At 45.0% G+C, this 24,867-nt stretch overlaps 1 protein-coding gene across 2 annotated transcripts in view; it reads right to left on the bottom strand.

The window, feature by feature from the left end:
* The window catches only part of Fto (fat mass and obesity associated), a 355,067-nt gene that overhangs the window by 256,174 nt on the left and 74,026 nt on the right, over positions 1 to 24,867 (bottom strand). Inside the window, exons 2-4 of one of the 2 annotated variants that reach the window (XM_006531036.2) lie at positions 10,376 to 10,453; positions 2,419 to 3,037; positions 1,569 to 2,361 (exon numbers count right to left, since the gene is read on the bottom strand). In XM_006531036.2, coding sequence (XP_006531099.1) covers positions 2,345 to 2,361; positions 2,419 to 3,037; positions 10,376 to 10,453 — 714 coding nt within the window. In that variant the 3' untranslated portion in view covers positions 1,569 to 2,344. Of the gene's footprint in view, positions 1 to 1,568; positions 2,362 to 2,418; positions 3,038 to 10,375; positions 10,454 to 24,867 lie in introns of those variants that run through there. The other variant, NM_011936.2, reaches the window with a different exon arrangement.

Genomic DNA, 24,867 nt, shown 5'->3' with positions numbered 1-24,867 from the left:
AATTTTGTTCCTGTAGGAACAATACTGAGTAAACTCAGCCAGGCCTAGATGAAGCAAGCCAATCACTTCATACGGCCTCTTGATGCCCTCAAGAGACAGTGTCTATATGAGGTAGATAAAGCTACTGCACACTTACCACAGCCTAGAACGTTACAGCGACTTCCTTAATATTTACAAGGAACACACACTAAAACAACAATAAAACAGAAAGATCACCTAGTAAACTCGTGTGGCACACAATCATTTCTGCCCATTCCCCAGGTAGCTGGACATGACAGGGTATGCTGTCCGTACAAGGCGGCATGGTAGGCTGCTCACATGCATTACTTAGCAACTCACTGTGCTGTGCTATTACAAAATCACCAGACAATAGACAATTTTCAGATCCATTACAAGTTTAGAGAGCTAACGACACGTATGTGGCCACTGATCAAAACAGCTTTCCATGGGGCATGACAGTGCTTCCCGTCTACATTAGTCACTGGGTATTGCAGACAAGATGAAACTGGCTAAAACACATGAGGTGCTGACAGTGTCTGGCCACAGCAGGTGCTCGGGGAAGAACCCCCAAGCGTCTCACTATTATCTGATAGAGCCTGGGCATCTTGGAGATTAGGAGAACAAAGGAATCACACCGCCCTGCTCTTACAGACTGGATTTCTGCAAGTCTCTATTATTTTGCATGTAAAACTAATTCTTTGGGTTGGGGATTTAGCTCAGTGGTAGAGCACTTGCCCAGCAAGCGCAAGGCCCTGGGTTCGGTCCTCAGCTCTGGGGAGGAAAAAAAATAAAGTCAAAATATTTCTTTAAAAGTGCTTTTTATCATGATTTTATTAGAGTGAGTGTGTGTGTGTGTGTGTGTGTGTGTGTGTGTGTGCGCGCATGTTCCTGAACCTTTGTAGATAGAGATCAGAGGGCAATAATTTGCAGGAGTCAGTCTCCCCTTTCCACCCTGTGGGTCCCTCTGGTACCTTTACCCCTGAGCCACTCCACTAGCCCAACAGTTCTGTCTGTACAATGTGCGCTTTCACCCTTCCCCAGTCTTTACTACTTCCCATCACAGATGCTTCATAGATGCTACTACCTGTCAACATCTTAACCTCCTTCCTCGTGAGAGGGAAGTACAGCAGAGCCATCAGGCTGCAGCCTGGAAACAGGACAGCAAGGAGAGCATAGAGGCAGCCCTGTGGCCGGCTATGCCTGTGCCTGCGCCTGGGCCTGGGTTACCACATTCACTGCAGCCATGCACTGCAGCGGGTTCTGAGAGCTGCCACCTCAGGAAGAGCTAACCAACCCCACTGTTCCTGCCATATCTGAGGTCAGAGGCCACGGGCTCTTCTCTCAGATGGCACCGAATTACATCAGTGGATTTTTAGGTTGCCATTGCTACTCGAGATGTCATTGAAACTGGTGACTTCCAACCATTCATCTCATTCTTTGTTTTGGACTGAAAGCCCAGGGTAAATTTAGAAAAGATACTAATTATCCTGAGGACAAATTCAAGACCAGAAAAATGAAAACATTTAAAGAGTACCATGAGACAGATTTTTTTTTTTGGTCTTAAATAATTTTTCCAATACAGTCATTCAAGCAAACAGAAAACAAGTAACAACAACAGAAATCAGACAAAGCAACTGGAACTGCCAGGAAACACTGACCTTAAAAGTGCTAGTGAGTTCTTTCAAAGGACTTAGCACTCTCGGTTTGCACAGGAAGTTCTAATACCTTATTACTTTGTCTAATAATCAGGTAATAAAAAAGGTCTGAGACACTCTTGGGACCCTAGACACACAGAAACGAGAGCAGGAAAAGACGGCAAGGTCAGCCAAGTCGGCAAGCTCCAGCTCTCTGCTCCAAGGCGTCGGAACCTTAGAAGAGGCAAGGAGACTGGCCTGTCTGCCTACAGGAGGCATTTAACTGCTTCTGCCAAGCAGGGTCTTATAAAAATGACAGGAAGCCAAGAACAAGTCCATACCTGACAAATAACGACAATCGAGATGGTGATGTCAGGCCCAATAAAGCATTTTGGCAAGTTAAGAATGTGCACCTGTGAGAACTGAGGACGACTTGACAGACTCCTGTTTCCCTGGCTCTTTCTCGGCAAACTAATCGTGGTGACTGAAGAGTCTACCCTGAGCTTTACAGATGCACGGATCCAACAACTGCTGCTCTCCTGGGCATCAGGAAGACAAAACGACAGCGGTGCTTACATGCAGAAGTATTCTGCGCACGATGGAACAATGAGCCAGAGAGGATTTAGATGGGGGAGAGGGGTGCTCTGCAGATATACTGGTGAGACCGGCCAGGAAAGGAAAGGACACCCAACACACAGACACGAGTGTGCTTACTCATCCTCAGAGCCTCAGAGGCTCTGGCCACACTGCCATCGAGCATGCTTTCCCCCAGAGCAGACTGTACCTTCGCAGCTATAGCTGTACACTGCCACGGCTGACCTGTCCACCAGGTTCTCATCGTGATGCCAGCTCACCGCCATCTTCCCCATGCCGAAATAGGGCTCCTCTTTCAAGTAGGGCATCTTCTGAGGATCCATGAAGTTTAGCAAAGTCACGTTGTAGGCTGCTCTGCTCTTAAGGTCCACTTCATCATCGCAGGACGGCCCCACGCCGGCCCTGGGGAACTCTGCCATGCACAGTGGCACAGCGTCTTCATTGGCCTTCTCTCTGACAGCCAGTTCTTCCAAGGCCTGGATGGTCTCCACCTGGAGGTAGTCATTGAGCTTTAGGAAGGTCTGACATGCAGCGGCGATCTCAGCCTCTGTGTACTTGACCGTGCAGCCCTTCACGGGCCAGGGCACCGTGAAGAGTCTGGTGTTCAAGTACTTGTAGGTGCAGCCTGGGTCCCCGATGAGGATGCGAGACACTGGGGTGAGCACATCTTTGCCTTGGATCCTCACCACGTCCCGAAACAAGCAGCCATGCTTATGCAGTGTGAGAAAGGCCTCGGGGACCTCCTTATGCAGCTCCTCTGGTATGCTGCCGGCCTCTCGGAAAACCAGTTTAGGGTATTTCAGCTGCCACTAAAATAAAACCAAAGAGGGGGAGACAGTTACGCTTGGCTATCGTCTTCTTATTTCCAATAGTCTGTTTTCTTTCATAGAGTACAGGGAAAAACTAAACTACACAGTACTTTTCCCCAGCAGGGTTCTTACCTTGCCAGTCTAAAAAACAAACCTTATACAAAACCAACGCCCAGACACTCTCCAGTGAGCGCTGTCAGGTTGAAGCTCTAACTACTAATAATCTTCAACACAAACAAAAAAATCAGAATAACTGGCCTTTGATCTCTCAGGCTTCCTGGGCCCACTTCTCCCCTCCTTCAAACTTTATGGCCTTCGGCTTCACAGGAAATAAAATTTTATTCATGAACTGATTATTGTCAAGTGTTTACTTCATGCCAGGGGTTCTGATTCGCTCAGACTAGCTCATTTCTCACAGCTTGACACAGACTATCAGCTCCAGTTTACAGATCCAACCCTGAAGCATTCAGGTACTCTGAAAACCTGCCCCAAGTCACACTGGTAAATGTTAGCCCAGGATTGAAGCCTCTGGGCTTCAGTGTCTGGCTGGCTCCGGCGGGAGTGATCTTAACTGTCTGGCTGAACCCTTTCCAATTACTGGCACACTGGCTTCTGGTCCAACATACTCACCTAAAGAAAACTCACCTCTCTGGAAGAGAATGCAGTAAGTTCTATGAACACAGGAGCCATGACAATTTGATTCCTGACTAGAATACTGGTTCCCAGAATATTCTACAAAAGGCAGGTCATTGGGAGGGGGCTATTCAGACATACACCACCCACTAACCCAGAAACACACAAGGACACTGCTCAGGGCTGCTCTGGCTTTCCTGGAGCCACTTTCTCCTTTGCACGGGATTTCTAATTGTCCTTGTAAAGCAATCCGACTTGTTCCCTCTCAGTTTTAGGCTGAATCCTGTAGAGAAAGACTAAGGGATATCAACCCACTTGCTTGTCCTCAGACCACTGTGCTGTTCAGGACTTCACACATGGGGGGGGGTAACATGCTCATTCCTGTGATGTGTGCATCCTGCTGCGTGTGCACTTGTGTACACATGTGTGCAGAAGCCAGAGATCAAGGCCAGCTGTCTTTGGTAATCACGCATTGACAGGGTCTCTCACTGATTGGCTAGGCTAGCTGGCCAGTGAGCTTCAGGAATTGGCCGGTCTCCACCTCCCCAGCATTGGATGTCAGACCAATAGGGCCAATGTGCACCACGGCTCCTGGCTGCCCACATGAGGACTAGAAATCCAACCTCAGGTCTTCAAGCAACAGTCTGTTATTACTACAGCATAACCTAGCCTATTCTGGCTCATTGATAGCATGGGGAGAGGGCAGTCCTGCAAGATTCTACAGGAAGGAGAGAAAAGCAAAGCACACTCATGGAGTCTGACTGAGAAACGAACTCACTGAGTAAGGAGAGTAACTGCCCCGGCTCTCAGCGCCCAGGTGAGCCGGATGATCACAAGTTTAATGTGACGAGAGCACATGGCACAATGCTGGACTGTCACTGACACTGTCAGAGGTCCCTTCAGAGCTTACCGGTGCTCTGCTTCACTTACCCCAACTGGAAAATGGAGACAATGTCACACTTTTTTATCTACACAGCCCAGGAAGACAGCAACACACACCCATAAGCAAAGAACATTCTGGAACCATATCTTGTCTCAAAACAGGGAGAAGAGAAAGGAGTAGAAGGCAGATGGAAATAATAATAATAGTAATAGTAATAATACTAATAAGAAGGTTTAGGTGTAACTCTGGCTGCGTTGGGGAAAGGACAGAATGGCAAAGGCATGGAGAAGAAATGGTTGAGAAGGACTGAAGAGAACTCTGGGGAGGACTGACAAGAACTCTGGGGAGGACTGAAAAGGTTCTACAACCCCCCCTTTGCCCCCCAGCATGTACTTCATATATTTTAGTTTTAGTTTTTTTGATTTCCATGATTTTCTAAAATACATGGAAACTACTTTGAATAAAAAAAAAATCGGCAAAAAGACTATTTTAATCTAATTTTTTTCATGGCAATTCTTACATTTGCCAGGACACTATTCTTGATGGTGTGATAAGATGGTCTGAGTCATCAGCCATCTTCAGAAGGCCTGCCTCTGTGTGAGCCTGATGTACTTCAGCACGACGAGAAGGAACGATGAATGATAGCGGGCTCTCTCTGCCACAGTCTCACAGAAGATGAATGGGAGAATGCCTACCCGACATGTCCTGGTTAAACTAGGACCTGATGCACAGAACAGCTTCAGACATTAGTTAAGGACTGTCTTTAGAAAGAACAGCGAGGGACTTTGGAGAAGAGATGAACATTAAATAATCTGAGTTCATCCTGTCAGACGAGCGGGTTCACGTTCCGTTTAGACAGGTACATGAGCAACATCAGATAGCACACAGTAATTTGGAACAGCTGTTGGCAGACTTTCAAATATGTTAGTGTAATTTTTTTGATTAATCCTGTTAAAGTTTTTCCAGGGAGTACACAGTCGTGAAATTACACTATCGCTGGTTTGCTTGCACTCTATATTTCTTGAGGTCCATGAACACTTACTTCTAGGGCATAGAAGACGATGTTGAGTTTAGTATTTGGAAAGGTATGTCAGCCATGATGGGCCAATATGCTGGCTCTAATCAATGGACTGGAAGGTCTGCAACCCTGGCTCTCCAGGGAGACTTCATCTTGCCCATCCTGTTGCACTACATATAAATTCCATCTTTCCTTCCTACCAAGGTATGGTCTGAAGGACTTTCATCATTCCGAGAAGACAGGCACAGTACTGAGTGAGTAACCCACTTGTTTATAGGAGGTCAGATCAAATGAGGCCCAATAGAACCCTATCTTCAACTGAGAGAACAGAATTTACTACCTGTAAGCAGCCTGAGAAACATATTCTCCTGACAATGTCCATGACCAGAGCCAATGAGAATCCATCTATACCCTGTTGTCACAGGCTCTGCTGCTAACACCTCATGCTTGCATTCTGAGCATCACACACACTGTCCTTCATAATGTTGTCTACCTAATTTTTATTGACAATACTTGCGACTTGACAACCATCCCAATACTAAAAGGCCACGCACGTGGCTGCGCCTCCAGCTGGATCATGCCATGCAGAGCCCAGGGGAAGTGCGGTTCTGAAGCCCCATGGAAGATCTGCCATGGCTGTTACTACCAGGTGGGTGGAACCAAACTGATGCTCTGCTAGTGGTGGGGTGTGGGTTCATGCAGTCATTTACTTAACAGCCCATGCTATTGTGTGTGTGTGCTTCAAATCCAGCTAGTGCTAGTTATGCAGCAGACATTGAATAACATCCATAAATATGCTGATTAAAAGTAAGTTAGGCCCTACAGATAGTATCTCGTATTTTACCTGCATAGACAGGATGGAAAGTGAAGGAGTCCCACTGCAGAAGGCCAAGTACACAGTTAGAGGATGAGAGGAGAGTTGGCGAGGAAAACCTGGAAAAATCCTCACTTGGGGAGGGGGAGGGGGAGGAAGAGTTGGCTCAGTGGGTGACGGCACTTGCCACCAATCCTGATGACCCGCTTTATAAGGAGAGAACCAACTCCCACAAATTGTCCTCTGACCTCCAGATGTGCACCGTGGCACCACACATGTACACACTCAGGCAAAATAAAAGAATGGAAACCATCTTAAGATGTCTTGGTATGTTCTGTTGAAGCAAAGGAAGAGTGGAGAAGCTGGGAGGCAGCTGCAGCAGGACATGGCTACAGCAAGAACGCCGCAGCTTTGGCCCCAGGGCAATCGGCAGGGACAGAAAGCAGTCACGAGACACCTTACCAGTGGGATTTCCTGGGACATTAACAGAATATACAGTATTTACATAAGGGCATTTTTCTTAGGGTAAACAGTGGAGGGGAGGAGGGTAGAGGCAGACACCTGGTAGAAGAAGGGCAGGCAGGGTCAAAGTACAGCAAGGTGCTCTCAGACACTGGTGTCTGTCAGATCCACAGTAGGTGAGGGATAAGAGGCTGGCCAGAGGGCTGGGTCTACCTACCGATAGTTTTGTGAATGTTAAGTGGACACGCTGAGTTTGTACTTTACCTCAGAAACGAGGGGGACTCAGCAAAGTAAACAAAGCAAGGAGGGACACATGGACATATTTCTAAGAATTCAGTTCTGGTGGCACTGGAGGGCACCGACCTAGATAAGACAGAAAGCTACAGATGGGAAATAAGCATGGCCTTTAAGTATACTGGCAATGGGGGGTGGGAGAGATGGCTCAGAGGTTAAGAACACCGACTGCTCTTCTAGAGGTCCTGGGTTCAATTCCCAGCAACCACATAGTGGCTCACAACCATCTGTAATGGGGATCTGATGCCCTCTTCTGGTGTGTCTGAAGACAGTGACAGTATTCTCACATATATGAAATTTAAAAAAAAAAAAAAAAGTATACTGGCCATGGCAGGAATCTGAGACATTCTGGAGAAGTAAAATTGCCAGAACCTGATGTCAGAAGCAATGAGGAGCAGTTGCAGACAGTAAGATTCCTAACCTGAAGAACAGGATCAGGGGACCCCACTAGGCACAAAACATGAGCCAGTGCTGAAGAGCATGGGTCCCTAATAAAATGGAAGTCGTGGCCTGTGACGGGCATGCGCTAAGCCTTCTTGTCTCCTCTTCCCATTCCTGGGCAAGTTCCTCCTAACTGGGTCAACATCTGACCTCTGAACCCTTTGGCCTTCCTTAGACCCAGGGCTTCCCACCTGACCTAGTCACATGGCTTGTGAAGGTCCTCCCACACGACCTTCCCACGAGGAAGGTCAAAGAAAGCAGGGACCTTTGATCACCCTACACAACTTTATCTTTAACTCCCACAGCACTGCAGGGCCTCAGTGGGGAGGCTACAGAGCACACGACTACCTAATATGGATCGTATTGAGTTGGGTGCTAGTGGGAAAATTTCAGGTAGAACCTAGCACATAGTCAGGACTGAGGGCTTGTGGGCATCACAGATAAGCAAACATGGGAAGAGTTAGTGGGCACTGGAAAAAGGGCAAGCTGTCTCAGAAGGGCTAACAGATGCAGGAAAAGATGGAAGCAGCAGAGATTAACCAGGGCGCTCCACAGAGCCAGGGATGAGGCCTGGTCCTTAGACTTCCTGCTTCTAAAGCTCAAAAAGGCTGTAACCCTCTCTGTGCCCCAGTGTCCTCGGCTCCAAAGTGAGCTGCACGGCCGCTGCCACGGGGGACTTGGTGGCATTTAAATGAGCTAATGCAATGCAATGCAATGCCCTGACTCAGCTCTGGTCCTGCTGGCGCAGGAGGAAAGGGCACATAGGACAACCTGGGACCAGCACTACTTCAGGGAATGCTCTGGGATCGGGGGACAGTCTGTCTTCTCACTATGTCACTGTGTGTTTCCTGTGTCCTGAGGCAAGCTATCAGACACTCCCTCTGCTGCCCTACTTCCAACTGTTGACACTGCTGATTCCTGGTTATTTTCCAGGCGTTTCCAGCTGTAACGTGGTGCAGAGAGGAGCAGAAAGGGCCCAGCCTCAGAACCACATCAGCGGGAGGCTGGCCTTCAGTTGTGATGCTCAGACATGAACTCATTCTCTCCTGATGTTTCAAACAGCAGTAAGACCTGCCTTGGCTTCCTCAAACTTGACGGAGGCAGTTGGTGACTTGTGGGAGAAATCACTAAAGCTGGTGTGGCAATATATTGTGAATATGAGCATTCACAAAACAGCACAGTGCCTGGCCCAGGCTGAGACAGCTAACATGCCTGAATGCTAGCTGGGTGACATCAGAATTTTACCTCAAGCTAGTTTGACATTCCTATAAAAAGGCTGTGTAAGGGACTCAAATGTTGGACCTGAACCATCCATTCCTGTCATTTATAAAATGGGAAAAGAAACCGCAAAAACTTTGTATGTATACACAATTATATACACAATTGGATATTGCATAACCATAAGGGAGGAAGTCCTATCACACGCAGCAACAGGGATGGAACTGGAGAATATTAACTTGAATGAAACCAGACAAACACAGTAAGACAAAGTACACATGATTTCACAGAGTGCTGTAGAACAGAGCAAAGTCTCTACAGATGGGAAAAGGGAGCATGATGCAAGGACAGAAAGAGGAGACACATGAGGGAGACTGGGAAGGATGCTGGGGAGCAGCCTCAACAGTAGAAGGTCAACATGGGCTCATGTGCAGGATACTACACCACGATGGTCAATATGGGCTACCAATTAATTTTAAGTACTTTGAGTTCACCCTTTGAGAGTAAGTTTCTTCAACTGTTCGTTTTTGTCCCTGTTTTGCTTCTACTTTTATTCTGTTTTGGTTGATGCAGGTCAGCTCTGAACTCTTGGGCTTGACCACACAAGAAGTAGGATCTGTAAGTATCTGCAGTACATACTTACAGCATGCATGCATACACACATGCATATACACATACATGCATACATACACACATACATGCATGCATACATACAAGCACAGCCTATAGAACAAGCTTTCCAGAAGCTCAAGGCTTATTAGCAGATAACTATATTTAACATGATCACTAAGAAGCCTGCAGGGGTTGTCTGTCTGTATCTGGGTGGGTTTGTTTGTTTGTTTGTTTCCTGTCCCTGGTGTGTGGCAGGCCAAAGCACAGCAGGCTATCACCTTTCCCATTTAGTTCTTCATGTTCTTACACAACACAAAATTGGAAGTGGCTGGAAGCTACATGGAGACAACTGAGTACCAGAAGGTCAATGGGTTTCTCTCAAGTCCTCTGAGCTTACTGCTTCTGCTTGCTTCAAACTGTCTTTTTACATTTCTTTTTGTGCGTTGTAAAACAAATACATGTTCGCTGCAGATGACCTGGCTGACCAGATAAGCTATGAGAGTGCTCTATCACTACTGGATATGATATTTCTGAAATCATCCCTCTCTTTTTCAATGCCACCTCCTGAGGAAGTGTGTATGTGGCCTTGATTGTCAGGGTTTATTATAGACATGCAGGTGTTACCAGGGACAGGAGAAGAGGACAAAATTGTATTCTATGCAGAACAAAATCAAGACAAACAAACAAAAAGCCTGCATGAGCAGAGAGGTGTGCAAAGGCAGGAAGACGCACAGGTGCTGGGCAGTGGAAACAGTGTGCTTTGTCTAGACAGAGTTTAAAGAGAAAGCAGATAGGCAGGGGAGGCATGTGCTCTAGGGACGATGCATGGCCTGGGACCTGGCCCCTAAGTGCAATTTGTACCCTAGCAATTCCACTGATCAAATACAGAGGCAAAAATTGGTAAAATAAATAAATAATAGTAACAAACAAACAAACAAACAAACAAATAGCAAAGCATCTTACCTGCTGATAGAACTCATCATCTTTGGGGGTCAGGTAAGGAAGCCAAGTGTCTTCAAGCTCCTCAAGGAGCCTCAGTTTCTGGTTAAAAAATAAGAATTACATATTACTGAATAAAAAGTGACCTCAAGTATAGATTAGTATATTATCTTCGAACAAAACACACACAATAATCTTAATGAACTTGAAGGTAGACGCTTTTAAACGTCTTTAATTGTAAGATGTACAAAGCATCCTATCAGAAATGATCCTGCTCACTGTCAACAGTTCCTGAGGCAATCTCACTCAGTCCACTTGCATCTTTGCCATCAGGGTCTTCTCGTGACCTAAGTGAACTGGGATCAGTTAACACTGATCTTATGTCTTCCAGCATAAACGTTCCTGTCCGCACAACCTGAGACAGCTACGTTTTCTGTGACAGCACCCCTTGAAATACCCAGTAAAGTAAAGCCATCTCCTCTTGGAACACTGGGGTACCTGGGATGCTCACTCCTGCTGTAAACGTTTATTTGAACGTGTCCACATCCAGAGTGCGCCCTTTTCCAAGTTATCTCATTTTATGTGTGAGTGTTTCGTGTGTGAGTGTTTCGTCTGCACGTTTGTATGCGCATCACATGCTTGGCCAGTGCTCGTGAAGGTCAGAGTTGGATCTGACCTCCGGGAACTGGAGTTGCAGATGGTTGTAAGCTACCACGACTGTGCTGGGAACTGAACCTGAATCGTCTGGAAGAACAAGAAGTGCCTGTAACTGCTGAACCACCTCTTCAGCCCCAAACAGTGCCTTTTAAAAAGTAATCTTTCATCTCTAAAACATCAGCAACTTTATGTTAAGCTTATTTGCTTTCTTTTCCAATTTTATAAAGCATCATTTTGTAAGTATCCATCTAGCACTGTCTTCCTCTTCAAACAGAATCAACTATTTGAATAAGTAATTGCAACAAGGAGACTTTACATTGCTTAACCTTATATTCAGGCATCTATAGAGCCTGTGTTTGCATGTAACATATACACGGCAAATACGAGTGTAACACACACACACACTCACACCTGTTCATACTAGTTATCTGGAAGAAAATACAGCAGAAAGTAGTTTTCATATAATATTGGAACTTTTAAAGCAGATCACCAGGGCCACTGTTAGGAAGCGATGGCTCACTAAGAACAGGAAGGTATATCGCTCTGGACCAGTGTGGGCCTACCGGAGAGGCACATCCAAATGGTCTTGTTCCCCACCAACTCTAGATGACCTATACTGTGCACCCACCCAAACAGACATGGTAGCCCAGAGTATCAACCTCTCCACCCTAGGAAATCAGCCTTCACTCACAACCTATCATGATCACAGCAGTTCAGAGCAAGCACCTCTGAAATCCTAGTCTTTTACATTGTCATCCAAAATAAGTAACCAAAAGGGACTAGAAATCTAACAACTAGTACGCACACAAGAAACAAAACAGTATGACTTCCTAAATAAGCTGTGGCCACTGACCATTAGGAAGGAGCTATAATAGCAGCATAGCACATTTAATTCCCTAATTGGCTAATGTTTTATCTTCTTTCAGCAGCAGCCACTATCACAGATATAAAAAGAACTAATGATATTTCCATGCATATACATCCTCACATTTATGTGCACTACCACTACCTTAACCAAAACCGACACTTCAATTTTCATTTGAAGCTCAGGAAAGCCTGCACTTCCCTGTGATCTTTCAACTAGTTCTTAGGACGTTTTATAAACACAAAGCACTACAATATTTATAAATGCCACCAAAAAATTAAATACTGAATAATTCAGATGTTCCACCTTACAAATACCACCTTAAAAATCTCTCCACGAGAGTCTACCATTAAGCCTAAGCCATGTATATGGTATGTATTTCCAAGAGAAATTCCATACTTCATTTAAGATAGACTAAAGATCAAGAGAGCTACCTCACAGGCCCACAGGCATCAGTGGAGGATGGAACTGTTTGTGATTAATGCATCTACTAAATTATTATATAAACAAACATTTTTAGCTCAGCTGAAGTGTAGACCATCAAACACGCATAAGGCATTACACTTGAAAGGCTGTGCCCAATGATAACATTACTCAAAAATGCACCTACTATGCAGAAAGAAGAGCATTGTCTTACTCGGCAGGAATTTTGCTTCTAGCATCTTCAACACTGTAAACTACCTATTCACCATAACTATCTACCACCTATTTAAACATATTACCTATTAATTGTTAACATGGCATCCGATACAAAACCACAAACTTATGCTTCAGGGCTTGTTTCAGGAAAGACATCCTCCTGTCCATGTGCAATGAAGCATTTGTTGGGGAACACTCACAGCCAAACACACTGGGGTGAGGAGAGCAATCCCGATCTGGGGTTCCTTTGTGCCAAATGCTAGCCAGTCACCACAGCACATGAGAGCACACAGGCTGGAAGCAGAGGGGCTCACACTGAATCAGCATCTTCGACCAGCAACAGTGCCTCGGAGAATCCACATAGCTGGGACCTACCTACCAGCTTCGTGGCTGTCACACCTGTGACAAATGCCACATAGCTAGAAAGGGCTCAGAGCCTGACTCTCCCACCTGATAGGAGAGTCACAGAAAAGCCCTCCCAGCCCTCCTGTGCTACCAACAGCCTACTACTACTACCTCACATTTAAAAAGCTGCAACTCAAAAAGACGAAATGTCACATGTTGGAAACTGTAGGCCTCTGCTTCCACTTTGCTGGGTAAGCTGAGCTGCCTGAGCTCACAGATCCTGCCTAAGACACGGTTTGAGACTCTGATGGAAGAAGAGCAACTGGTTTTTAAATCATGACCCATGAGTGGAGTGTGCTTCTTGTTCCACCTCTCTCTTCAGCCCATTAGATACAGCTGCTGACAACTCTTAGCACCATTTCCCAGGTACGTGTGTGTGTATATGTGTGTGTGTGTGTGGTTTGTTTGTTTTGACAATAGGCCAGGCTAGCCTGGAACTTGCTATGTGTCCAGGCTCACCTCAAATCCAAGGTCTCCTTCTGCCTCAGCCTCTCGAATGCTGGGATTAGAGGTACTCCAGCACACCCTGCAGTCCCTGTTAATAGTTTTTAAATTATGAATGATATTTTGAACTGGACAATACAAATTTAATTCTATTAAATTAACAAACAACAAATGAAGAAATGCAATGTGTCTTAAGGATTTAAAGCCAGTAGGAAACTGGCCTGGTCCGTAAGGAAGGTTTGAACGAGTAGGAAGAAGCCTCTCAAGAAGTAGGAAACAGCTGAGCCAAAGAGAGTAGAAGCATACACTGCTTACTATACCATATCCTAAAGACAAAGAGACACTTCAGTGTCGAAAAAGTCGCTATTGCCACCCCCATACTCAATGAAGACGCGGCACTGTGAAAAACAAACAGTACAAGCAGATTTCAGGGCACAGGTTGTAACTTCCGGAAGCATATAGATTCCTCCATCTCTCCCAACCTCAGTTCTCTTATTGTAATGCAGCTATGAAGTAAAATCAAGCACACACATTAGTAAATACTGCAATTTGTAAACTATGCAGATTGTAGGCAAGTGGGAAGCAGGTGAGGCGGGGTGTGTTCTAGACAACAGACGGTGAGTCAAACCCTGAGTTCCAGGGCTAGTTCCTGAAGATATGATCTGGAACTGCTTTCTCAGGAAGCAACACATGCCAGCAGGTAAGAGCACTGCTTAGCACGTAACAAGCCCACAGCACACCTGGCAACCACACGCTCTGACTTATTAGTGTCTGGAAGAGTCATGCTTCATAGTCATAAAAAACAACAATGGAATCTATATGAACCCACTTAATTAAACTTTTGATTTCAATCCTACTTGAGAACTCCAGATACTAATTTACCTGGATAAAATTCAGGAGAAATTCATATACAATTCCCATGAAAGTTTCTGCGTGTGTGCATGTATGTGCTACAGCTTAACTAGCTGTTCTGTACAAAGCACTGTATCCCATAGGAACAGTCACCAAGAAAACCCAAGTCAACACACCTCACCTACACAGCACTGTATCCCATAGGGACAGTCACCAGTGACAGTGATCTAGAAGAGCTGCCAGACGAAGAATTAAGAAAGTGACTACAGCTGTGTTCAGTTAACTCAGAGAAGATGTGCCTATTTCTCCTAGAAGAGGAAAGGAGCTGTAACATAGGCAAACAATTTGATAAAGAGCTAGAACCTTGAGAAACAGTGCTATGGTATTGAAAAGAACAACCCAATGAGCTAAGCTTCTTAAAATAAAATAAACATGAAAAGTGTTTGTAAGTACTCTGAAGTGTCAGCGACATGAGAAAAGGCTAGTTGCAAGTTTTGGAAATGAAAAGCACTGTTATAGAAATGAAGTTGTTGACCTTGGGACAGGATCTTGTGTAGCTGAGTCTCACTTTGAACTTACAACACTCCCGCCTCATTTCTGGTGCTGGGATAACAGGTGCAACCACCGTACTGACCTGAGAGAATAAATTCATAGATGGGATGAACGGTGGACTCCACACATTTACGAAGAAAATTGATGAGTTGAGAGAGTACTAAGAAATCTCATAGAATTTAGCTTAAAGAGACGAAAGGTTCAAAAGAGAAAGGGCAGGAAATCTGAAAGCTAGGTGGAGAGGTTTCAATTTATGTTGAAACTGTAGAATAGAAAAGATACGGTGGAACATATCCCGAAATACAAGATAAAATGGAAACAAGAGGTGCGTCCTGTGGATCCGTAGACACTGGCAGATGGGGGTGATGTCTCTAAAGTGCTTATGAGAAATTATGCTGAATCTTTAAAATGTGCTTAATATTTTTGAACATGTGAATGTGAAGTACATGTTTGTATGTCTGTGTGCATGTATGTGCACATGGAGGTCAGAGGTCAGCATCTGCCTTCTGTGATTGTTCTTCAGCTTGTATTTTGAGTCAGGGTCTCTCAGTGGACCCGGGCCTGCCAATCTGTCCAGTGGACCTGGGCCTGTCAATCTGTCCAGACAAGCTGAGCAGTGAGCCCCGAGATACTCTTATCTTTGCTCTCCCAGCTTTTTAGAATTATAGATGTTCATTGCCAAGGATGGCTTGTATGTGTGTACGTGTGCGTGTGTTCGTGTGTATGTACACTCAGGTCCTCTTGTTTGCAGGGCAAAAATATCATTGATTGATTCATCTCATTAGCCTAATGTGGTTTTTAAAATTTAAATGTATTTTTATGTGTATGAGTATTTTGCCTGCATGGTTATCTGTGCATCGTGTATATCCTTGGTACCTGTGGAGGCCAGAAGAGGGCATTAGATGCCGTGCAAGTGGACTTACAGATAGTTGTGAGTCACCCTGTGGGTGCTAGAAACTGGAAGAGCAGCCAGTGTTCTTAACCACTGAGCCATCTTTCCAGCCCCCTGATGTGATTATCTGCTTAGGTTTACTTCTATTCTGCTATCCCTCTGTCTGTTCCTCCTTCCTTCTTTTTTTTTTTTTCTTTAAGGACTCCAATGTTCTTTGTCACAGTGTTACATTTGTTACATTCTCTCTCTCTACACACACACACACACACACACACACACACACACACACACACACACACCCCTTCTGTTCCTTAAGACCCACAGATCAAAATAAACTACAGCTCTCCTGGGGTCATGGGACTTCTTCCAATTTCCGTTTCAAAAAAGTGAACCTTCACCGCAAACCCTGGTTTGGGGGGGGGGGCGGGCAGGTTAGTTACTTCCATGCTCGTCTGCAGTGGTAAACCTGTATTCCTGACTTTCTTAAATTCTACTTTCTGTCTCAACATCCAGACCCTCTGTAGGATGGAGGCTTTAATCTAGCTGCTTACCCTTTCTGTTCAGGTCCTTCCAGTGTGTAATGCATCTTGTCTACAAACCCAGCTACGACTTGTCTTCTTGTGTTCCTTTACTGTCTCATTCCTGCCATCTCTGTGGTTGGGGGCAAAGGGCACGCACGTAGTGTGATGCAGGAAGGCACAGGATTCTTCAGGACAGTTTCTCAGCAGGGGATTACCCAGGCTACAGTGACTCACAGGACTTTGAAGGGTTCTGACTCATACAGTGAAACTGCCCTCCTGGTATCAATTCACATGTCCATCAGAGGACAACTCCCATTTCTTCATCGAATCAAACACCAGTTATTACCAAACTTGTACATTTTTAGCAAATTGACTAATGAAAAACAAGTTCTCCTGCTCCAATTTACATCCTTTCTGAGTCAGGTTAAATAACTCTTCTTCTATCTATTGTTACTATGGAAAGACAATGAACTCAGAGTCGATGTAATTCAATCATTGAGACTTCTGTCATCTCTCCTTTTGCTGAGCAGCTGTCTAGGGGAAGGACCAGGTCTCCAGCAGAGCCACCTTCATGTGTGCTGGATAACATGCCACTTTCCATGTTCTCCTTATTTAAGACGGCAATACTTGGCCTCCATTCAACCAAGTTAGCTGCAATATTTTTTAGTCTCAAAGGCCTCTCTTTTAAGGGAAAAAAACTCAACAAAAACCACAGATTCAAAATAACATGCACAAGCTCTTCACATAACTTGAAAACCAATTTACTTGTCTCACTGACTTAACTTTTTAAAGTTCTCAGCTCTAATCACCATTTTGGGGGCTGTACAATACAGTCCAAGTTTCAAATGAGAAAAGGTCTCCTGAAGAAAACTGCCAAACGAATGCAAAAGCAACTGAAGTGAAGCCAAAGGGAAGTATGGTTAAGGAGTGACTGGGAATGGCTAGACCTTGGGGGATGTTTACATACCTGAAGGAAGTGATATTAATATCAAAGCAGTGCATGTAACAGGATAGAATGGAAGAGCCTGTCCTAAGGACCAGTGACTCCCAGCAGCTCTCCAGTGGCCCTGACACTGCCCTGCATGCCGATGCTAAGTTCTCCAGGCTGCTCCAGATTCTTCAGCTGGAACCAGAGATGCTACTTACTGAGACCCTGCCCCGCACCACCACACAGGCTTTGATTTTGAAAGTGAATCCAACCACTCAGGTTAACGAGAGCAACTGCTGAGTTTAGAAATCCCTTGCTGCCCTTTCTACTGACATCCTAGCTCTGAGGACCTAATAACAAACTCTTTGACATTTCCAAAAGGCAAAAATCCCTCCTGATCAGAAGAAAAAGCCACGTTCTCTCAGCTGTGTTCAAGGGCACTTAGCATCCTGAAATTATACACCTTGGTAGCCCATCAAAAGGTCAGGAGTCAGAGCTCCATGCCACTTTGCCATGTGTCTGGCCAGGGTTTAGCACAATCAAACCTGGCACTTCCCTGCTAGCAGTCCAACTGCAAACAGGCACACTTGAGACCAGTAGGATTTTGGATTTCTTTGTAATTATACAAAGCTTTAGCCATTAAACCAAGATCAAACAGCCTGCCATGGGAAAGCAGGTGCACACGTTGCTGCTGTGAAGTCATCAGAAGCAACTCAGTGCCTGTCCACTTAACAAGCCTTTGCTCTCCAGTCCTGCACGGCCCCTCTGCGGCTTCCAAAGCAGGTGCTGCATAGTAAGACAGTAGATGCCTCCCCTTGAGTAACAGCAACTGACTGCTAGGAGACCCAATGGTACCTCACAACAAAAATTCCTAAGTTCCTTACAGTTAGTTACATCAACCAGTAGTTTTGTCCCGCAGTGATAAAAAGTTAGAGAGAAATACCCACAGAAATAACTTATTTAATAACTATCCCATAAGCTCCAGGTATAAAACAGGATTCCAGAAAGCCAATATGCTCTCTCTATGCTCACTAACTACTTCCTGACCGAAGGAAGCATAGACGAGAACTCCATGACTTCACTAGCATGCATTTTAATCTTACTTCCACGTGTGCATCTGATGCTTTGGAGTTTCTGTTTCCAGCTCTACCGTGAAGAATAATCTTTAGTTACTTCGCTCACTGTTGGCCCAAAATACCGAAGCAAAGCAACCTAAGAAAGGCAGAGGTGGTTTGGGCTCACTGTCTGTCATGGCAGAGAAGTCCTTCAAGCAGGAGTTGGGTAGTAAGAGCATCTCTCAACCCCTCCCCATCTGACCCAAACCTGCACTTAAAACTGTCTCCACAAATGGATCTTGAAAATCCTCACCAACACCAGGGATTCAACAAGACCAAAATCAAAGCCAACCTTTTCCTTCGTGGACTTTCCTGCACTCATTTCTCTTCTTTCTAATCCTGTGTCAACAGCGCCATCAGCCTAACCATGAAATCTGGAATTCTATCTCCTGCAACTCCTCCTCCATTTTACTCATATTTATTCACTTTGTAAACTATTTACTCTACCCTCTTTAAGTAAATATAAGGACCCAAAACCCCCAGCCAACAGTAGAAGCCACCCAAGTCTCCATAATGCATGAGTCATAAGCAAACTGGAGTTTGCACACACCATCCAACACTATTCAGCCTTAAACAGGGATACATTTATACGTTCTACAGCACATATGCATCTTGAAGAGATTATGTTAAATGAAGGTAAGCCAGTCACAAAGGGTCAAATATTGTACAGTTGCAATGGCACCTAGAATGGTCCAATGTAAAAAGGTAGAAAAAATTGAGACTGGACAGATGGCTCTGTAGTTAAAAGCACTGACTGCTCTTCCAGAGGACCCATGTTCAATTCTAGCACACACATGGTAGCTCAGAGCTGCCTGTAACTCTAGTTACAAAGGATCCAGCACTCTCTTCCAGCTTCCATGTGGACATGGTGCACATATATACATACATGCATACCAGCAAAACATCCATGCATAATAAAATAAATATTTTAAGATGAAAGATAGAAACTTATAGTCATAGTTACTAGGAGCTGAGGGAAAGTAGAAGTGGAAGTTATTCAGTGCACATGAGGCTCAGTGCACATGAAGTATCCGTATGTGGCGAAGGGAAGGAGGGTGGGAAGGCAGCATGGAGATGAGTGTACCATAATGTCAGTGGGTTTAGGACCAGTGAGCTGCATCATTAAAATGACCAATTTTATGTGCATTTTATCACAATTTTTGAGTACTAAAATACTATTAAGAGTATGTGTGACTGGCGTGGGGTGAGGGAAGTTAGCTTAACTTAGAAGCTCAGGAAGCTTGGAGCACAGCGCTCTAGAGTGAGCAGCTGATGTGCTGTCCACGATAGGATCATGTGGCTCTGAGGCCTTCTGCTAGTCTCCAAATATGGGACCATGTAAGATTTTTCTGGCATCATGAAATGAGAGCAAAAAAAAATTCACAACTGCCTAATCTGAAATGAGAGCCTCCTCTAACTTCAAAGTTAGGAAACTTTCCTCAAATTCCAAGAGAACTGTCAAGCATTTCTAGGCTGAGGGTGCAGAGGAATCTAAAGGATAAACCACAGGCTTTACAGCTCCGGGACAGCTTTCCCAAAAGACAAGGAGTACTTGTTGCTTTTGGAGAACAACCTAGCTCAAGAGTGGGGAAGGTTTTGCTTGTGTTCTCTCAACAGTCCAAAGATCCCGGCTCACGTTGCAGTTCATCACGGCTCCACCCACAAGTTACATTACACACACACACCAGGATGCCAACGGCTCCATTTACAGAGTATCTCTCCCCAGGCATAAAATTCAATCGAGGCTGAAATTTGGTCCTTGGGATCTCCGCTTTGGAGGCTATCTTTCCGTCTGAAGGCATGTCAATGAGCACAGTCAGAGAGGGAACTATGCAGCAAGCGTGGACATTTTAAAGCACACAACGATAATAAATCCGGAGCCACTACAAAGCTCTCTCTTTGTAGTGTGTTTCAGCTTTACAAACATACTAGTCTTAAACCAACATATTTAATTTCCAAAGTGAAATGTGGCATGAGATTAACTGGTTCTTGGCTCTTACATAACGCACACAAAGAGGAGGTCAGTGTGTTCGCACATATGCACAACGCTTCACGGTACAGGCACACAAAGGACACGAGAAGAGCCCTCGAGACCACAGCAGCACAGTAGAGGGAGAGGGGAAAGGGAGGAAACACCAGCACCAATTGTCCTCCAAGGATTTAGGATAGTGAAGACACAGACTGGGCATGAATAAAGTCCATTTTCTATCAGGAGCATGTTGCCAGTGGTGAGAGAAGGAAGTTAAAAGTAGAGAAAACAAAAATAAAGGAGAAAAAAATGAAAAATACAGAAATGCCCACCACATTTTTAATTACTGAACTTAGGTGTCTGCACTTCCTTCCTACGGGCTACATATTCTATAAATGTTGGATGAACATCATTTCATGGAAATAAATATGGCCTACTTTGTCTCTTTTATTATCTTCGCACAGTCACTAGACAAACTTCATCCACTCAGCCACAGCATGGCTTTTCTGAATTACCCACCGTGATGATGTTTAGGAGAAGGCAGGAAGACGAGGGGCCAGCCTGAGAATGAACCCACACTACACAATCAGTGGACCACCTGTCTGCACTTGATCTTCTGCAAAGCCACATGGTGCGTGAGCCTCGCATCCCTGTTCTGAACCTGCATCACTCCAAGGGAGCCCAGACTCCCGTGCCTTCGCGCTCACGCACTGGTGTGATTTACCTGTGAGTTCATTTGACTTGTCTATTTTGCTAGGGACACAACCCTGCAGTCTAAGATGACAGAAGTTTAGATTATTAGTTAAATACACTAGACTTACAAGGAGATAAAACAAGAGTGAAAACCCGAAAATTTGGGGGGATTACCTTACCAACATAGCATTAAGCCTAGCCATTTTACCAACGTCAGTTCTCACTCTGTTTAACATGAAGTCTCAAACTGAATCTGATACAAGTGTTTATGAGTCCACTTGAATTGCAACTGATGGCAATTCTTTGAAAAGCTATTCTCTTATTTATTTTTACATTCAAGTTAGCCACTTAAATTTGAGCCAAGTTGTACATTTACAATTAGTGGCTAAAAACAGGCAAACCCCAGGCTCCTTCCTTACCCATAAAATAAGAGTGGGAGCCAAGCCCCACCCACAGACCCTTCCAGGCTGATTTGAAGACTATAAGCAGCAGAGCAGATTAGTAAATGTTGGTTGCCTTTCCCCAAAAGAGGAACTGCCAGTCACTTCTTACTCACTGCCAACATTACAGCCGTTTTCACCAGGCTGTCCCTTTGTCCCATAAGGTGTGGATAACAAGGTTCCCCCAAGACACACATGTTGGAAGCCAAAGCTGCTGCCCAAGGAACTGGAGGTTGGGATTTTGACAAGAATGCTGATTCCGAAGGACAGGCAGGACACTGCTCAAGGTGCAGAGCTGCCTGGCTGGCCTAGGCTCCCACAGCAGGGGAGCCTAAAAGGCTTAAAGCTAACAGCTTCACAGGACCAGCTCCTGGCAATGCAGTTTGCTCTCTGTTCCTATACTCGGCTTCTGACGGTTACCTATTAAAACCTCAGAGTTACAGAGACTAGCCAAATGGATCACTGAGCTCGCAGCAGTCAAAAGGTATCTAGAATTATCCAGACATCTGAGACGTGTAACTGACGCGTGGGTTTGTAAGAAAGCGTATTATCACAGAAGCTAGAATTGAGATCATCTCTTCTGAAACCCGTTTCATTAAAGAGCCTGAATGATTTATTTTATTTTATTTCCCTTCTGCTCTGATCTGCCAAAAGATGAAGTAGGAACACCGCCGTCCTGTCCTGAATGTGTGCTGTCAGGAATGCCTGCAACCACAGACAGAAGCAATACCGGTTCCCAACAGTCCAAGGTTTGCCTTCCCCACAACCAGTATCACCTGTACTTCAAAGAACAGTTTTCCCTCCTCGGACCGATAATCTCCTAATCAAAAATAGCACAGGTCCCCTTCCCTCCTACAGGTGGCTGTACCTAGCCATATGGTAATTTCTATGCCATGTTCCGCTGATATCCCTGGAAAGCCTGGTTTTTGAAGGGAAAAGGAAGACAGGATCTGGGAGAGAAGAGAGATGGTGGGGGTGGGGCTGAGAGTAGAGGATGGGAAACCGGTTGGGATGTAATGTATGAAAGAAGAATAAAAACCTATGTGTGCATCAGTTTCCTTCTGAATTCCACCAATACCATCTCCATCCCATGACACACTCCCAATTCAAGCACCTCTCCCCGTCCCCAGAGACTCCCACGATAGTGTAACTTTTCCTCCTGGGTACGTTCTCATCATCTGTTCTGTGGCCCACTCTCCACAGAAATCACAGCAAACCTTGTTTAAACGCCTACTGAGCCACGCCACTTCCTGCTTGGTATTGTTTGCTTTCTAACGGGCTTCCACAGTCAGTAAATCCACACTCTGGGACTATCTGGCCTCATCGTATGAGGCCTCCTTCTACTCCCTACTCTAGGTCCTGCCTCCTTTAGCCCATGCCCCCCAGCTTTTCCCAGCTGTCCTATCTCCTCACTCCCAAACCAACCTAACAAAACCAGCTCCGTCATCCTAGAGAGAAACTCCTACATTCTGTTAGGGGGGCATCGTTAGGGGTTTTCTTCTCTCTCAGTAGACTATAAGTTCACAAAACAGAAACTGAGGGGACTTTCTTCATTCTTTCATTTAAAGGTAATTTTGTTTCTACCATGGGTAAAGTGTAGCTGAAATCCCTGGGACCCTGTGTGAACCAAGGAGGCAAAAGTCCCTTTCACAAGCACTAAAGCAGATGTTGCCAGGCTGGAGTCCCCACACCGAAGTGTGAACCATAAGCTCTACTACGTTGCAGCAGGACTTCTACATGTCCATCAAACCCATCAAATTACTAACGAATGAAATCTACTGAGATTAGTTACACAGGTAACTTTTAAGCTATGATAATGTCGAAAGCTCAGCTCCAACACAAGGGCTTAGGAAGGACTGCTCTCCAAAGGCTACCTAATATTTATCACCTCGAAGGAAAAGCTTTTCCTTCCAGATCTAGCCTCTTCTATGCTTTCTCTTGAATCACAGCCCTTCCAACTTCTCCCCCCGTAGCACACCAACAAACTCTAGACCACCAACGAGAGGAGCAAGTGAACTGAGTTCCCAGACACACTGCAAGGGTTGAAGTACACATGGCTACACCTGAATATGTAAATTCTAATTCCAAATATAGCCCCTGCTGTTTCTAGCTCAGCTGTAACAGAGAGAACATCACTCACCTATCCAATGACTGGTAATGAAACCTAGCTGGCAATTACCTGTTAGATTTGTCACACCCAATTTAGCCCTTCAGCAATTAAGGTAAGTAAAAAGCCCCAATGTGAAATCATTTAAGTCCAGTCTTCATTTTGCTGGTGGGATGCCCTGAGTTCTACCCAGAGGAGCCTGTCAGTGCCAACACCTTGACAGCTCACCTCGCTGCAGGTCTGCTGACACATGCCTGCCTCTCTTTCCTCTGGCACAAGGCAGAGAAATCCTAAGAAAGCACAATCCAATCTCTTTTGTTCCACCAAAGTGGAGAGTGGGGGGTTGGGCGGGGGGGAGACAGTAGTTTCTGTGAAAGCCACCATGTCACCAACCAATATTCAACTTATATGCTGAATCTAGCTGAACTGTGGCGGGCATATTTCCACTTTTTCATCTCAAGCAAAGGATTTTTTTTTAATGCCCCACCAGCACTGCATCAGACTTATCATGTAGTAAAATGCATGCTAATGTGAAACATGAGGGCCAAGTTCAAGAAGCACAGCTTATGTGTAGTGTTCACCTATAAGGCAGCCGTGTAGGTGTTGCTAGCGTTGGCTGCTCATCACAACTGCAGACTGAGTTATTTTTTAGCAGTAAGCTTCCAACCCAACAGCAGACCCCGGAAGTGCATTTGAGCTCCTGACGGCCTGTGTGCATGCTGTTTCTGGGCTTAAGGGAGAGCAATAATCAGCCAGGTTTTAAAAAACACTCATCTAGCTGGGCAGTGGTGGCGCTCCTTTAATCCCAGCGCCTGAGAGGCAACCTCTCTGAGCTCGACGACAGCCTTGCCTACAGACTGAGTTCCAGGACAGCCAGGGCTACACAGAGAACTATCTCAAATAACCCCCCATCCACCACCACCCCACCCACTGCTCCACACACACACCAAAAATAAAAACAAAACAAAAACAAAAACAAACCACTCACCTATAGAACTGAAAACCTGAACCCAAATGTTATAAAAAGTATAATATCAAAAAACGCAGGGCACCTGAGCTAAAGTTCTTCTGTAGGGCTTCACAGAGCACATACTCCAATTAAATTTCAAAAATATATCCTGCAGGACCAATGTGCTTTTGCTCTTCTGACTTGCTAACCTTCACTATGCCATTGCTTTGTATTTACACTTTAACTCCTTGAAGTTGAGTCCCATCTCTGGTTCATGTCTGTGTCCGCTATAGTATCTGATATAATATAAGTTCAACCAATGTTCACTAAATTACCAATAAACATGGGGTGAAATAAGGTGTCCTGACAGTATTGAAACTGCCAAAGAAGCCAGACATAATGGCTCATGTCTGTAACCCTATCATGTAAAAGGCTAAGACAAAAGAATTACATCAAGTTTGAGGCTAGCTTGGGCTACCCAGGAGTTC

This window comes from Mus musculus, chromosome 8 (genome assembly GCF_000001635.26).
Source record: "Mus musculus strain C57BL/6J chromosome 8, GRCm38.p6 C57BL/6J".
In the NCBI taxonomy this organism is placed as follows: Eukaryota; Metazoa; Chordata; class Mammalia; order Rodentia; family Muridae; genus Mus; species Mus musculus.
The sequence above is the reverse complement of the archived record's forward strand: the minus strand, read 5'-3'. Positions and strand labels throughout refer to the sequence as shown.